Source organism: Halichoerus grypus, chromosome 13 (assembly GCF_964656455.1).
Source record: "Halichoerus grypus chromosome 13, mHalGry1.hap1.1, whole genome shotgun sequence".
Taxonomy (NCBI): domain Eukaryota; kingdom Metazoa; phylum Chordata; class Mammalia; order Carnivora; family Phocidae; genus Halichoerus; species Halichoerus grypus.
In genome coordinates this window covers 76,294,785-76,310,622 of record NC_135724.1, presented here as the reverse complement: position 1 = coordinate 76,310,622, position 15,838 = coordinate 76,294,785, and the positions used below count along the sequence as shown (strand labels likewise).

General features: G+C 50.6%; 1 protein-coding gene across 1 annotated transcript in view; it reads left to right on the top strand.

Annotated features, from left to right (window-relative positions):
- The window catches only part of MYO18B (myosin XVIIIB), a 227,310-nt gene extending 212,932 nt beyond the window's left edge, over positions 1-14,378 (top strand). Inside the window, exons 42-43 of the mRNA XM_078060114.1 lie at positions 10,675-11,923; positions 14,169-14,378. Coding sequence (XP_077916240.1) covers positions 10,675-11,911 — 1,237 coding nt within the window. The 3' untranslated portion in view covers positions 11,912-11,923; positions 14,169-14,378. The remainder of the gene's footprint in view (positions 1-10,674; positions 11,924-14,168) is intronic.
- Positions 14,379-15,838: the final 1,460 nt, after the last annotated feature.

Sequence of the window (15,838 nt, the reverse complement as noted above, 5' to 3'; positions counted from 1 at the left end):
CTGATAAAGAAAACTTTTCATGTGCTTATATGTTCACTGAGATATCCTTTCTGATGAAATGTCTGATCGAGTCTTTTGCCAATTATGTTTTTTCTTTTGCATTGTCTCTTCTTTATTAATTTGCAGGAGTCCTTAATATATTCTAGATGTAAGTTCTTTCTTGAGTAAGTGGAGCCACTCCATTTGATGGAATGCCTTTTTTACTCTCTTACAGTCTATGTTAACAGACAGAAGTTCTTAATTTTAATGTAACTGAACTTAGAATATTTTTCCTTTATGGCTGGCGCTTTTTCTATTCCATTGAAGTTTTATTTGCCTACTCCCAAATTATGAAAACATCCCTCTATGTTTTTTTTACAAACACTGTATTGATTTAACTTTTATATCTAGATATACAATTCATCAGGAATTAATATTTATGGTGTGAGGTAGGGTTAGTTAAGATTCATTGGCATATGAATATCCGACTGGCCTTGTGTATGTATTTTAAAAGAAGTCATATTTTTCACATTTTACCACCATTATCATCTTCAATGAAATCAAGTGATTTTATATATATCCTAGGCCCTGTTCTATTCCATTTTTCTACTTGTCCATCGTTGAGCTGATTTAACATTGCCTTAATTAATGTAGCTTTGTATGTAAGTCTTGATATCTGAGTGTGTACGTTCCTTGGATTAGTTCTTCTTCCTCAAGATCAGCAAATGACTCCAGAGGAAAAATGCCACAGTACTGGGCTCATCTCAACATACGTCCCTCTTTCCAAAATTTGACCCTTCAAGTCCTGGTTGCTTTGGTGCCCTCCAATGCCTGTAAATTTAAAGTTAATTTTTCTAGTTTTTCTAAGTGGAAATTTCCTCTGGAAAATCTAGTCTATCATATCCGGAAAAGCTAATCTATCATAGCCAGAAGTTGAATGCTGAACTGGACTTTTTACTCCCTTTGCTAAGTAAACATTTCTTCCGTAGTCTTCATGCCTAAGAGGATATGAAGGTTCACTCAAATTTCCTTCCAGTCATAACTTGGTGAATCTCCTTTCCCTTTCAGACTTTAAGCTTCTGTACTGCAAGGGCTATTGATCTTTTTATTGATGGCATCTGGGATCATGGATTCAGTAAATGACTCTGGATGGATGTAAGGAGGGGTGGCTGGATGGCTGGTTGGATAATTTCCATTCACTTAAAACTGCATTTTCATGAGGAACTGGTGCTTTTATGACTAAGTCTGAGATTTTTTTATGGTTATTTTCATTGCACCACATTCCACTGAGGCAATGTCTGTGAAAAGTGAAGGAATGCATCGAAAATTCATTTAAATATGTTGAACCCAAGTTGAATCTCCAATCCAATTAGAGATTTTAATCCCTTTACATATCCAGTTGGTTCTTTCAAAACACAGTGGAAATTTTATCAGAAGGTAAAGAAGTATAGGAGCGCCTGGGTCGCTCACTCAGTTAAGCATCTGACCCTTGATTTCAGCTCAGGTCATGGTCTCAGGGCTGTGAGATCGAGCCCCATGTCAGGCTCTGTGCTCAGCGGGGAGTCTGCTTGAGATTCTCTCTTAAAAAAAAGAAAAGAAAAAAAGAAGAAGGTAAAAGTATAGAATCAGTACTTTCACTGTCTCATCAGTGTATGACCTAAGATATTCTCTTTCCTTCGCTGTTGTTCCAGGTGTAGAATGAGGTGTTCAAGCCAGCTGGGGTTTCAGCTCCCTTTCCATTCTGATATTCTAGAAGTTGACGGAATTCTGTAGCAATGAAACCAGGCTTTTGGCTTGGGTGTAGACATGAAGCATTCACTCCAGATTGTGTGCCGGAAGTTGGCTTGGAATCTATTGTTTTTAAACTCGGAGATGTGGGATTGGCTGGCTAAGAAGCAGGGCTGCTGGGGTCTGAATGAACCAGCCAGAGGAGTCAGATGGAGCCCTTTGTTCATTCTTTCTATGTTTCCACATGCCCCACCCCTACCCCTCCATTCCTTCATTCTTTCCATCCCATAAACTTTCCTTCTAGATACCGGGGATTCATAGAAGAACAATACAATCTAGTTCATAACAGCAATTGCAGTACACAGTTATGGGGGAGCCCAGGGGCTGTGGAAGCCAAAGGAGACACCTCACCCGCCTGGGAGGTGGGGGAAGGCTTTCTGGAGGAGGCTACAGTTGGGCTGAGCATTGAAGGATGAGTAAAAGTGTTTGCTTTTTTTTTTTTTTTTTTTTGGTAATCTAGAACAGTGGTTCTTCCAAATCACCCATAAATGTCACTTCCCCTCTCCCTCTGTCCTTCTTCCCTTCTTTCTTCTTCTTACATTTTTCTACTCCAGAATTATCTAGGCACCATCCATTCTATGAGCCTCCACCTTAATACAACAATGACCAGCGTTTTGCATATCGACTTCATTTCTCTTTAGCTCCTTTTCTACTTCTATCCACATCGAAACATTTTTTTTTTTTTTTTTTTTTGCTGAACAATGTGAAAGTAAGTTGAAAACACCATGACAGTCCTCCTTAAAATAGTTTCCCATCTTTCTCCTAAGAAGAAGGACATTTCCTGGGCGCCTGGGTGGCTCAGTTGGTTAAGCAACTGCCTTCGGCTCAAGTCATGATCCCAGGGTCCTGGGATCGAGTCCCACATCAGGCTCCCCCTGCTCTGCGGGGAGCCTGCTTCTCCCTTTGCCTCTGCCTGCCACTCCTCCTGCTTGTGCTCTCTCTCTCTGTCAAGTAAATAAATAAAATCTTAAAACAAAAAAAAAGAAGAAGAAGAAGGAGAAGGACATTTCCTAACTGACAGAGCACTAGCTCACCAAAGAAAATCAACACACCCATAAGATCATCCAAGATCCCAAAATCCGGATTACCCCCAATATCCTAAAATTGTATCCCTGTATCCTCTTAAAGATATTCATTGCATTTGGTTGTTCTGTTTCTTTAATCTCTCTCTTTAAAAAAAATTAGTAGAGTTTATTTTGGGGGGAAATTTTTAGAAGGATTACAGAAAAATTAAGCAGAAAGTACCCGTATACCCCCTCTCTTCCCACACAGTTTTCCCTCTTTTATTCACATCTTTGGTTAACCTTTATTCCCTCTGATACTAGAATGGTCCCCTCACCTCCCCTTCATCACACTGAAATGTGTGTGTGTATGTTTAGTAGAGTTTCCAGGGTGCTTTTGATGGGCTGCATTCAAAAACTACTGGTCCTAGTACCTAGGACCTATGACCCAGTACCTAGGACCTAGGATCCAGTAGAATGTATGAGTGAGGCAATGGAAAAGTCTGCTGATGCACAGAAGGTAGGTGGACAGGTGTCTACTGAGGGTGGGTCATTGGATTGGTTTTGCCCAGGTGTCAAGGACTCAGCACCCACTTAAGGTCAGAGCAAACAGCAAGGAAGACTTGGGAGTTATTTTGTCTCATAGAAACCATTATATTATCAAGAATATATTTACAGCGTCTGTTTCCTGACTCAAGTCTTTGTACCTTCTGGCCAACAGTAACCAGGCTCACTGTAGTTGAGCATGCTTCTTTGGTTATCCCACCCCATGGCTTCCTCCTTGCTTCAAGTCTTCCAGATGAATGGCCTTTCTCAGCCTTGGTTTTCTTGCCTGTGAGATTTAGATGATCAGCCCTTGCTTGCCAAGGGTTTGGAGATTGAATAAGCTCATAACTGGCAGGGGGTTGGGCGGGGAGGGATGGGGATCTCCTCCTGGTGCTTGGGGTGTCTTCTTCGACATCCCTGCCCAAACCCTACCCCCCTTCCAAAAGCCTCACTCAACCCCACCAACGTCCTCCAGAAAGGCCAAGCACTCAGGCTCTGGTACTTGTCTCCCTTGCCAACCTCCTGCTGCACTTAGTCTGAGGCTCAGTTTACCCAGAACTTTTTGCCCTGCTGACCCTTCTTCATGGGTTTATTCAGTCTCCACTCCTACTGTGTGCTCTCCAGGAGGGGAAAGCGGCACATCTTCTGCTCCCTGGAGCTCAGTCTGGCATCGTATATGGTCAGACCAAGAGGAGAGCCTCAGCAAGCCCATGTGCCTCTACAAAGCCTTGGTTTCCTCATTTGTAAAATAGGACAGTAAAGGGCAGGAGAGCAGAGCAGTTAGGGGGCATGGATCCCAGAGGTGGACTCCTTGGCCTAAATCCATGTTCTCCCATTGATTACACGGCAAATTACGTGTCCTTCTGAGCCTCATTTGTGAAACAGGAAGATTACGATATTGGATTATAATAGAGGACTATTGTGAAGATAAAATCAAGGTGTGTCTACAAAGCCTAAAGGCACAATACACAGCAGTGATTATGTAGAATTCAGCTGCACCCTATAGGCGCTTAATAAATGTCTCACGTTCCTACCACATCTTGCACAGTCTCAGGCACCGTATCAACGTTTATCACAGATTATCCATTGTTGTGTTGGCCTTGGTCACAAAACCTTCAGGTCATCTTAAAAGCACATCTGGTTTCCCATCCTGGGCCTCACCAGTATTAGAACATCCATACATTTTTAATTTCCTCTTGAATTTCAAGGTGCGGATGAAGAATGGGGGTGACAGCACATCTTGGGGGATGATTCATGGTGTCATTAAGTCTGCGTCGAGTTTCCTGCAGCTACTGGTTGTCCAGGCTCTGCCCAGACTCAGACATGGGAATTATTTTTGCTGTGTAATTATGTTGAATGCCGGTGAATCCCATGTCTCTCCTTGACTTGGACCTCACTTTTTTTGTTCATTATGTCTCAGTGGGTATTGAAATATATAGACATGTAGATAGGAGTTCAACCCGTTGAGGTTTCCACTCACCTTTCTACCTGGAAAGTGTAGGATGTTGTGGAAGGGAAAAGCGTGTGGTTCAGATATGACCCACCAGGGTTCAAATCCAGGCTCTGCCACTTAGCAGTGTGACCTTGAGACAATGGCTTTTCACGAGTGAGACTGTTTCCTCATCCCCAAGATGGGGCAAGGATCTGATCCTGATGAGATTGTGCATACACATTGCGTGTGTGTAGAGGTGGCTTTTTCATTCTTCACCTGATATTCATGGAGCATCTACTCATGTGGTAAAATGATGGAGCCGCATTCACAGGACAGCCTGGCAGGGGCAGGATGTGGTCCATACTAAGACACGTGTCTTGGCAGCTGGCTCATTCTGCAGCCCAACAGACTGCTTCAATATCCTCGTCCTTTTCATGTGCTTCTCAGAGCAGGGTCATATATAGCAACTGCGTATTCTTGAACCTCTGCCCTCAGTCTGGGGCCTTCTCTAGCATGATGGGCAGAGCCGTTAAAAAAAAAACAAAAAAACAAATGAGCATTAGGATTTTTAAACATACATTTGCTAGGAGCAGTGTTTCGAAGGGAGTAAATAATACATGCACGGTGAAGCGTACCACCGTTGTTGGCCTTGCATGAAGTGTTGGGGGCAGTGGAGGTGGACATGGGTGACATTCGCAGGAACTGACTATACCGAACACACACGCCCTCTCTAATTCCTCACAGATCCCTGTGAGATAGGGCATTATTGTCCCCACTCCTCCAGCTGAGCAAGTTCCAGCTCTACCAGGGACCTGGCTGGGCCCAAACAGAGCCAGGATTTGAACCTCGACCTGTTTGCCTCTGAAACCTATTTTCCTAGCCTGGGGGGTTAGAAAGTGCAAATTCCTGTATTTCTGGATGTTCGTATCCAGATCTCCCTAATAAACCTTCAGAAAGTTAAGTCACCAATACTTAGAGTGTTTTCATGTTTATTCTCTTCTTCATCAATTCGCTTAATAAACATCAGCTGGGTACCTACTGGGTGGCAGGCACTAGAGCTTCACCCACTCATCCAACACACCCTAACTGAGTACCTACTGGCTGCCAGGGCACTGAACTTCATTCATTGAGCACATGTTTGTGGAGCAGCTGCTTTGTGCTAGGACGCTGTTTTTGGCGCCGGCGTATGGCAGTGAACGTGACAGACAAACCCCCTGCCCCTTGGAGCTCTTACCTCCACAACGTTGCAAGGTTGACCTGGTTTCCCCCCATTTCACAGCTGAGGACACTGAGGCAAAGAGACAGGTGACTGCCCCAAGGCCATGTAGCTGGTGAGTGGCAGAAGCAGACCAAGCTTCAAGTGACAAATGTTACCTGGACAAGGTGACATAGGAAATACTGTTAATTCTGTGTCACATCGCAGGGCTCAAAGGAAAGTCTACAGAGGCTGGTGCTACTGGCTGGGGGTTGGAACCCTACCTCTGTTACTTCCACCCGTGTGTGCTTGTGGAGGTCGCCCCACGCCCCCTTGCAGTGCTGGGGGGTCATAATTCCTACCCACGGAGTTGCTGTAAAGATTATGAATGAACGTGGCTGTCAGCTCCGTGAGGGCAGGAAGCCCATCAGCTTGGTCTCCCTTGTAGGCATGGCACCCAGCACTGTGCCTGGCACCCAGTAGGTGCCCAGCCTAGGGGTAGCTGTTTCAATGACAACTGACTAGCCCCTCCACTCAGTTATGGGACCAGCCCAGTGCTGCTATGGCTAGATGCTCAGGACCCGCTGGCTCCTTTCAGCAGGTATGCTAGAGAGTTCTTCTTCTTCAGATAGACTAAAGGCCAGACAGACAGCAGCAGTTCCCAAGATGTTGCTGGAGTCTCTCCTTAGAGAAGCAGGGTGCCCCGCCTAGTGTTTGTACGTACCCGTCTCCCAGTGACTCGGAGAAACTTCTATCCATGAGCGCTCTCCCTGGCCAAGGTTCTGGGAGGCAGGCACGGGGACATCTTGATTATCTGCCAGCCATCCATCATGCGATGCTCAGAGTTCCATCTGAGTCAAGCTGTCCAGTAAGGACAGCTGGGGGGAAAAAAATGAGTCTTCCCAGGCCCCTGAATGAGAACAGCAGGCTGGTTTGAAATGTCCAAAGCCGGGTCAGGAACGGAGAAGATCATTTCCCTCCAAGGGCAGAACAGGGACCCTCCCTTGGAAGCCTGCAAGAGGGTGTCTGCATTCACATGAAATTCTGCAGTCTGCACACAGAAAGGAATGGATGCAAGCAACTTTGTACTTGGAGTGGAAGCGCCGGCGTTGCAGAGATGGGGGTGGATTTCTGAATGGCAAATCCTGGAGGCAGCACTCAGCCACGACTCCTTTCGTTCTCTCCTACTGCCCTGCCCCTCCCTTCCCCATGTCTCCTGCTTCCCTTCTCTCTCTACTCCCCCCTTCTCCTCCTCCTCCTCCTCCTCCTCCTCCTCCGTCCTGTCGGCTCTCCAGGAGTCTACACAGCTTGGTTTGTGCTCCTATTTCAAGCCCAGCAGCTGAGGCTCTGAACGCACCAGACAACTCCAGGAAGGTGGGACCCCGCACCCCCCCCCAAACACCAGGCCCTTGGGCCCCTCGGTGGAGCTCAGTGACCACCAGGCTGGGGCATTTTGGCTTGTACCTCTTATGGAAGGTGCTGCTTCGGGCAGGCCTCCGGGAAGGCAGTCAGATCTGCCGGGTCTAGTGGAGCGGGGGTGGGGGGGTGGGGGGGCAGGGCTTGGTCCCAGTGAGCCTGTGCCCTGTGTCGTGGACACCAGCTCTCGCCGCCGGGGGTCTCCAGACCCCCACTCCTGGGCTGCTGATGGCTTCCCATGCCCCCTCCCCAGCCCATCCCACCTTGGGTCAGAGATCCTCCACCACCAGCCTGTGCCCCTTCCACGCCAACCCCTCTACCCGCCTTTGCCCCCAGACACCCTCCTCCTTCCCCTCTCCATCAGCCCATCTCTTCTCCCCTGCTCTCCAGCCCCCATCCCCTCACTGCAGCTGCTCACTTGCCTGCCTCTTCTTCCCGCCTCCCTCTGCTCCTCCTCCCCTTCCCCCCCCCCCCCCCCCGTTCTTCTAGGTCCTCTTCCTCGTGAACCTATTTCCAAGCTAGACTTGACTCAGTTCAACAAAATTTACTGAGCAGCTGCTGTGTGCTGGGTTCCATGCCAAGTCAGAGGGGGCAGGGATGAGAGCCTGCACGGTCTCGACAGCAGGGTTGGGGGGCAGCCGTTCCCCCACCTCCTCTCCTTCTGCCTTTTTCTACTTCCTCTTCCTCCCCTCCTCCCCTTCCTCCTCCTCCCTCTCCTCTTCCCCCTCCTCCCCCTTTCCTCTGCCCCACCTTCCTCCATCTCCCCTCTTCCTGCTCCTAACTTCTCTTCCCTCCCTCTCCCTATGCCCTGTCCTGGCACCCACAGCCAGCACTGACGATGGGAGCTGGGGTGACCGGGATGGCAGCATCCCAGGAGACTCAGTGACGGGAGCCCCGACGCCACCATCCCCACATGGCAGGTGATGGATGCGACTGAGCACCTGAGACACATTCATCGCACCCACCTCCCTTCGGGACCAAGGCAGGGCGGAAATGACTTTTGTTGGCTCTGGGAGCAACCCACTTCCCCTGGCAGCTCTGAGCTGTTTATTTAAAAAAAAAAAAAAAAGGAAAAAAAATCAAAGATAAAGCAAAGCACGGGAAGGCCACCTTGCCGTGTGCTCAGAGAAGGATTCCAAGGCAATGATATTGACAGCACACCTTGAGGTCCTCATAAAGGAGGCTCTCCAGCCCACGTCCAGCGGTGACAGAGATGGAAGGTAACAGCCTAGCAACGGGAAAGGAGGCAGAGTCTCTGGGCAAATTGTGTGGCTGCCATCTTAGCACATGGGGAACCAAGCTTTCTCCGAAGGATGAGCCGCCAGGTCACCTGCTCACTCATTCTTCTGCTCCTCCCTGCTGGAGCTTGAACTGAGGCATTTGTGGGGTCCAGCAGTGGGTTAGGCTCAAGATGCAGAGATTCCTAGGAGTATTCCAGATCACCATGGACTGTTAGTTATCAAGGATGCACATCTGTTAGTTATAGGTCCTTAATTCTTCATCTCACCGCTGTTATTTGAGGAGCTAGGTGCTGGGCCCTGTGCCCCGGGCTTTTCTTTCATTCCTGTGACTTCCCCACATGTCAGCACGGTGACCAGGTGCTTCTCTTCCATGCCGGAAGCTGGAAGGGCTCGGCACTGGGAGACCCCGGGCAGCTGGGGCACAGTGAGCAAGAGGGGAGCTCAAGGCAGGAGGCTGGGAAGGGAATGGGGAGCGTGCGCCCACAAAAGAAGGACCGAAGATGGGGAAGAGTGTGGGTGATGGAGGTAGCTTGCCTACACCACAACCTCAACCCTGTTGTCCCTCCCCCAACCCCCCCACCGTGACGGCAGACCCTCCACCTAGCTGACCAAGGGAAGAAGGAGAAGCAGATGAACACAGCCAGCCCTGTGCCTATCACTCATGGAACTCTTTAACAGAGCATCATTGCCATGGCGACCTCCCACAGATCCAGGGTCCGGGGAGGCTCCTGCCAACCCCAGAAGAGAGAGGCATACGGGATGGTTGAAGCTTTGACCTCAGGAGCTCAGGAAGGCAGGGTCTAGGTCCCTACCCATGTCCTTAGAAAAGACCCTGATTCCCCCTCACCTGTCTGTACCTTCCTCCCGCTCTGGGTATCTCCTTCGGGTACCATTGACTTGGCTTCCGTAACAGATTCGAAAGCCCTTTGGGTCACTGTGGTCCTCTCTTTTCCTTCTAAACTGTCCCATGTGGTCGGGGTGGAAATGGTGCTATCACACCTCAGTGGGCAAGAAGCTTTCCTCAGAGTCTTGTACCAGAATCCCCAACCCCCCCTTATGTAAAGGAGACTGAATCCCATTGTCAGTTGGAGCAACAGTGTAGAGAAGCAGAATAATGACTAGAAACCTGCATAAACGTGGCCCTTGGCCATATTCAGCCTCCAGCCGCTGGCTTTGTCTGCCTGCCAAGGCTCTGACGTTCATACCCCTTTCGCTTTTTCATAAATTATAACTTTGCCATGGGTGGGCAGGGGGTCGTTTCTCTTAGGGGGAGGACAAATAGATTTTATTTATTAAAGGAACGGTTGATGGACTCTGGTCTCTCTCCTGTAAAGATGCCCTTTATTTTATAGCCTATAATTTCGCCTCGCTGCGAGGCTCCTACTTTTCAGAGGGGGAGTGTTTTTGGCTCAGCTGCTATAAAATGCCTCTGCATGAAAGCCAAGCCTGGTATAGTCCCGGAATAGAAACCGTCTGTCCTCTTGTGTATAGACTTGGTTTCATGTTGATTTTATGAAAATCTTTCCCTTTGGGCGGGGGGTAGGGGGTGGAACCAGGTTTTTCCTCTACCCCATAAACCAATCAAGGGTGCCATAGAGCATCCCACTGAGACATATTTGGGTCACTGACTCTCAGAAGCCCTGCTTGGTGGGACCCTCCTCTGGGCTTGGCCCTAAATAAATAAATAATCCCCCGCAGGTCCCCCTCAAGTCTCCAAGAAGCAAGCAACTTATTTCGCAGCAGGCCCTGGGATGGTAGGTCCTATCATGTCAGATACGATGGCTCATAAATCTAAGTCACCCGACCTAACTGCCGTTTTAATCCACTCACACGTACTTAGCTGGGTTTAATTATAGGCAGAAATTGCATTTCAGAAAGCAACAAGAAATCATTTACATGGCTTGAATTTGTGCGTTAAGTCCTTCGGTTTATTTGAGAGTCCGGTAGGGATGGTGTGTCCAAAGAAAAATGGTATTAGGGCCTGTGCTTAGCGGCTCTCACACCAACTGTGTGAATTCAACACAGACCGTGTGAATTGCATGGTTTCTACTGACCGCGTGTGTCTTCTTGGTGCAGGATGAACAACGAGGCCAGAGACGCAGAGAGGTCCCAGCCGGCGTCGGCCCTGAGCAGAGCCCAGACCGTGCAGAGCCAGACCTCAGGGGACAAGTCTGTTTCTCCCCTCTGCCTCCGACGGCAAAAGTACTACCATCTGGGGGACGGGGACGAGTGCGGCAGGCAGAGAAAACCCACAGAGAGATTGGGGGTGCAGTCTTCTTCCCCGGCTTCTCGGAGTACAGACGTGTCCCCAGTGTCCAGGGAAAAGCTGCCCAGTCCCTCGGCGGCCCTGTCGGAGTTTGTGGAAGGTCTCCGGAGGAAGAGAGCTCAGAGGGGCCAGGGGTCCCCGCTGGGCCTGGAGGACTGGCCCACACTCCCCATTTACCAGACCACTGGGGCTTCCGCGCTGCGGAGGGCCAGGGCGGGCAGCGACAAGGGAGACCTCTCCCTGGGGTTTGGGACAAAGTCAGCCCTGGAACCGGAGGGCGCCTGTGGGACGTCGTCCGGACTCCTGCGTTCCACCAGCCTGAAATGCATCTCCTCCCAGAGCGCCAGGGGCACCACCCTGCTGCCTGAGAAGCTGAAGACCCGGTTCAGCTCCTGCGAGTCCCTCTTCGAATCGGGGCAGAGCTCCGGGAGAAAACTGAGCTCCCCAAGCTCATCCAGGTCCATGCTCTTGTCGCCCACGCTGCGGCCTCGGAGGCGCTGTCTGGAGTCCTCCCTCGATGATGCAGGCTGTCCAGACCTCGGGAAGGAGCCCCTGGTCTTCCAGAACCGCCAGTTTGCCCACCTCATGGAAGAACCCCTGGACAGCGATCCGTTCACCTGGAAGGTCCCAAGCCTCAACTATGAACGCAAGACCAAAGTGGATTTCGATGACTTCCTCCCAGCCATCCGGAAGCCTGAGTCTCCCGTGTCCTTGGCCAGAGCAGCCAAAGAGGGTCAAGACAGTTCGCGGCATTCACGCATCCACTTTGAGATGGAGGAGGCCGACCGGACCTTTCTCTCGGGGATCAAGACCATTTTGAAAAAGAGTCCGGAGTCCAAGGAGGACCCCGCTCACCTCTCTGACTCGTCCTCCTCCTCCAGCTCCATCGTGTCCTTCAAAAGCGCGGATAGCATCAAGAGCCGACCGCGAATCCCACGGCTGGAGGGTGATGGCGGCGAGCGAACGTCCCCCGAGCACAGGGAGCCGGGGGCAGGGAGCAAAGACGAGGATGTGGAGAGCATAATGAAGAAGTATCTCCAGAAGTAGGAGCCAGTGCAGGTAAAAGCAGCAGGCGGGGACTGTTCTTGGGGAATGAAAACCAGATAGTCCCCCAGGTCTGGCAGCCCGGAGAAAACCTGTTGCTGCCGCTCCTTCCACGCCGTGAGTGATTTCTCTACAGACGACGGGTTTTAGAGGTTTTTGCGGAAATAATGAGGTGCCAGATGCAAAGCCTTCTGCTAGGTACCATTGGTTCCTTAGCACTTGAGGATGCGGACCCATCGGAAAACCAGAGGGTCCGGTAGGGAAATGCCAGGTAAGGTGCTGGGCTTTTGGTTTCCCCACTCTTGTCTTTCCGGGGCTCCATTCCACCTGGAGCCGGAGGAGGCGTGGTGGCCTTCTGTCCACGAAATGACGGCAGATCTTGTGGGGTGGGCTCAGGCCAGGGTAGAAAGGGCTTTGCGAAGAGTGGAGTCCAACTCGTGCCTTAGATACCCAGAGAGAAATGGAGGCCCCAGGTGGGGGGAGGGCAAATGCAAAGGTCCCAGAGCAGCAGTGGGAGAAGAGAAGTGGGGCTTCCCTCTGCCTTCTCTCCTACCCCAGTGCTAATCCTAGAACTTCTCCAGACTGAAGGTAGGAAGAGGAATCCATTGCTCATAACGGATTATATTTGGTGGGCGTACATGTCAAGTTGGTAGCCACAGGAACCCCAAAAGGCGGTTAAGAGGATTGATTCCCATTTTACAGGTTGGCAAAACAGAGTCAGAGAGGTTAAGTCACTCGTACGAAGTCACCCAGGCAGAATGGTGTTCGAAACTCCGGAATCCCTACTTGTGTCCGTAATACTTCTCCTTGGGTACCCGTTCCGAGCACACACAGGAATAAACTCAGAGTCTCCTCTGTGACGGAGCTGGATCTTTAAAGAGGTTGCCCCCCTTGGCATCCCCATACTGAGGTTGGCATCCCAACCATCTACTCTTAAAGGGATGTTGGAATTCCCGGACTCCAACCTCACTGGTAAAACAAACGAGGGAGCCCTCAAGATCAAGCCCTCCCCTTCCAGGGATTCTGCCGCCAACCCAGCCACCTTGACTCCCAGTTCAGTGCTCTTTGCCCTGAGGCAGGGCTGACCACCTGACAACCCCTCCCTGAGCAGCACGTTTCAAGCCTTAGGGTGCTGGGCATTCCACTCGGTGGCTCCGGCTGAAAGGCGAAGCCAGTTAGGGGAGGCTGGGCGTCAGCCAGGGAGGTGTAAGCACCCGCCTCCGGGTTCAGACACAAGGCAACCCCACTGCCCAGTAATAACAGCACGCAGCCTCCATGAATCTCTTAGCCGCCGAACTTGAAGCAGCTCAGGCTCCAGCAGAGTGGGGCAGCCACACGCAGGTGCACAGCCGGGGCCTGGCCTTGGTCCCCAGCCCTCCTTCCAGAGGCCTCCTGGACCCAAACGAGCCACCCGGCCTCCACTTCCATAGACCTGCTACTTCGAGAGGCACCCTCAGCCCATCAAAAAGCGATTGCCCCTTCCGAGGAAATGGGCTTGGACTGTATCAGAGCAAATTAATTTGACTTAACATGGCCTTCTCTCTGCTCTCAATTACCGGGAAGAGATGTGATATTCATTTACATTATTATGCTCTCAGGGACACAGAAAGCAGTTTCAAAGGCCAAGTAAAGGGCACACGTCCATAAGGAGAACAGTTCTTAGCAGAAGTCATCACAGAACATCTTGTCTCTGCCATTTTTTTTTTAATTCAAGTTTTTCCCCCTCCCAGCAGCGCTCACCGTGGTAACCGAGCATCTGCCAAAAAAATAATCTTCCACGCTGACATCCACGCTGGAGGTTTGAGCTGAACAACACAGCCCCGCCCCCTGCGAGGCAAATGTATTAGGGGGTTCAGAACCAAGCAAGCCCCCCAAAGCTCGTTTCTCCTTGTAACTAACTGGCCATGAGACCTGGGGCAAGTCGTGGGACCTGGTCAAGCCTCTGTGTCCACAGCTCGAAAACGGGGCTGATAATACCACCCCCCAAAGTAACACCGTGAGTTTGATGTGAACACCAGAGACCCCTAGCTAGGGCCGGCACCTGCCACAAGCAGGAAGCGTCAGGTTGCCCTGCACTCTGCCCTTTGGCCCTTCGGGAGCTCCGTCCCACTCATTCTCCTTCTGCTGCCTACGATCCTTCATTCCTTTGGATGGTGTCTCTGCAGGAATGCCACCCAGGGATATGGAATATCAGGGCCTCCGCCCCCCAAACACATTTCCTGCATCCTGTTGATCCACTCTGACCTGTGTTTGTTTCCAGCCTCCTGAGATGTACTGCCCTCCAAGACTTCCGGACTCCACGACTCTGGAGAAAGAGAGAGACCGGCCAGGCCTTCCCAGGGGCCCTCAGTCCAGAGCCAGCCAGCGTGGCTGTGCTTGAGAGGCCAGAGGGGTCCAGCAGGAGGCAAATCCCTCGGGCATGGGGATCCCAGCACGCTTGGTCTGTACAAAATAAAGCAGTGGCTCCTTGGCATCCGTGCTTCCTCTCTGTTCTGTAATCAGAGGACCCTGGAGGTTTGATGGGGGCAGCCCGGGGAGAAGGGCTCCAAGGAATGGGATCAGCCTGAAATGTTTGTAGTTTCAAGTGCACACTGTTATTTCTCTGCCCCCATAAAACTCCACGCAATGGCTTTGCTCCTCTTCACTTGGCCTCGTCAACTCAAATGCCACCTCCTCTGGGAAGTCTTCCCTGATACATCGAACGGAAAGAAATGCTCGTTCTCCATTCTCCTTTAATTCTCCTATTTACCTCTATCGTAGTTCCCTTGTCTGTCTAGTGATCTACCTTGTGTACATATGTGTAGGCAAGCGTTCAAGAAATTTGGATGGATGAATAAATGAACAAGCTCCTGAGAAAGTTAATGAACCTACACACCTTGAATGCATGTGACATACTGACACAAATGCGTCTCCACCCACGTGCACCCATATCAACATCCAAGCACCCATGAACATCTGCTCACAGCCCCCCCCATACACCTGCTTGCGTACACAGCCCTGCCATGCCCACGCAAATACGCACCTGCACGGCAGCCTACACCTGCCTAGCCACGTCTGGAGCTGGGATACCTGCTGCTTCAAACACCCTGGAAGTATTAGACTAAAACTGTAGGCTAATGTTTATTACTCACTCACATGCTACGTTGGACACCGTGCTAAGCATTTCACGTGGAGCATCGCACCACGACTTTAGAAAAAGTCCTGAGAGATAAATGCACTCATTATTCCCTATTTACAAAGGCGGTGCTAGCGTATGCCCACATGGAGGACGCCAGTGCTGCCCCTGTTTATATTCCCACCAGCAGAGACTCTGTCCTGCCCCAAATGTGCCTCTGTCCCTAGGCCCCCCCCCCAGGATAGCCAATCAGAGCTCCCTCTGTGTGTTAGCTTGCTAGGGCTGCCGTAACAAAGCACCACAAATGGGGGGCTTAAACCCCAAATGTATCGCCTTTTGGTTCTGGAGGCTAGAAGCCCAAGACTGAGGAGGTGTCGGTAGGCCTGGTTTCTTAGGAGGTCGCTCCTTGGCTCGTAGATGGCTGCCTTCTCCCTGGGCGTTCCCATGGCCTTTCCTCTCTGCGCGCATCCCTGCTTGTCTCCCCGTGTGTCCAGATTTCCTCTTATAAGGACACCAGTCAGATTGGATCGGGGCAATCCAAAGGGATTCGCTTTAACACAATCACCCCTTTAAAGACCCCATCTGCAAATACAGTCACATTCGAAGCAGTGGGCCTTAGGGCTTCCCCATGCACATTTTGTAGAGATCATAATTCAGCTCATAACACGTGCTATGCAAAAGTAGGTGGTAATTTAATTTGCTAATTGTGAGCATTATTCATGTAGTGATCAGGTAAATACGTCCCAAGCTCCCACCTTGGTCCCCAAGTGAAAGCAGTTACAGAACTCGAGAAAAGATTCTCACTGCCTTCTTGG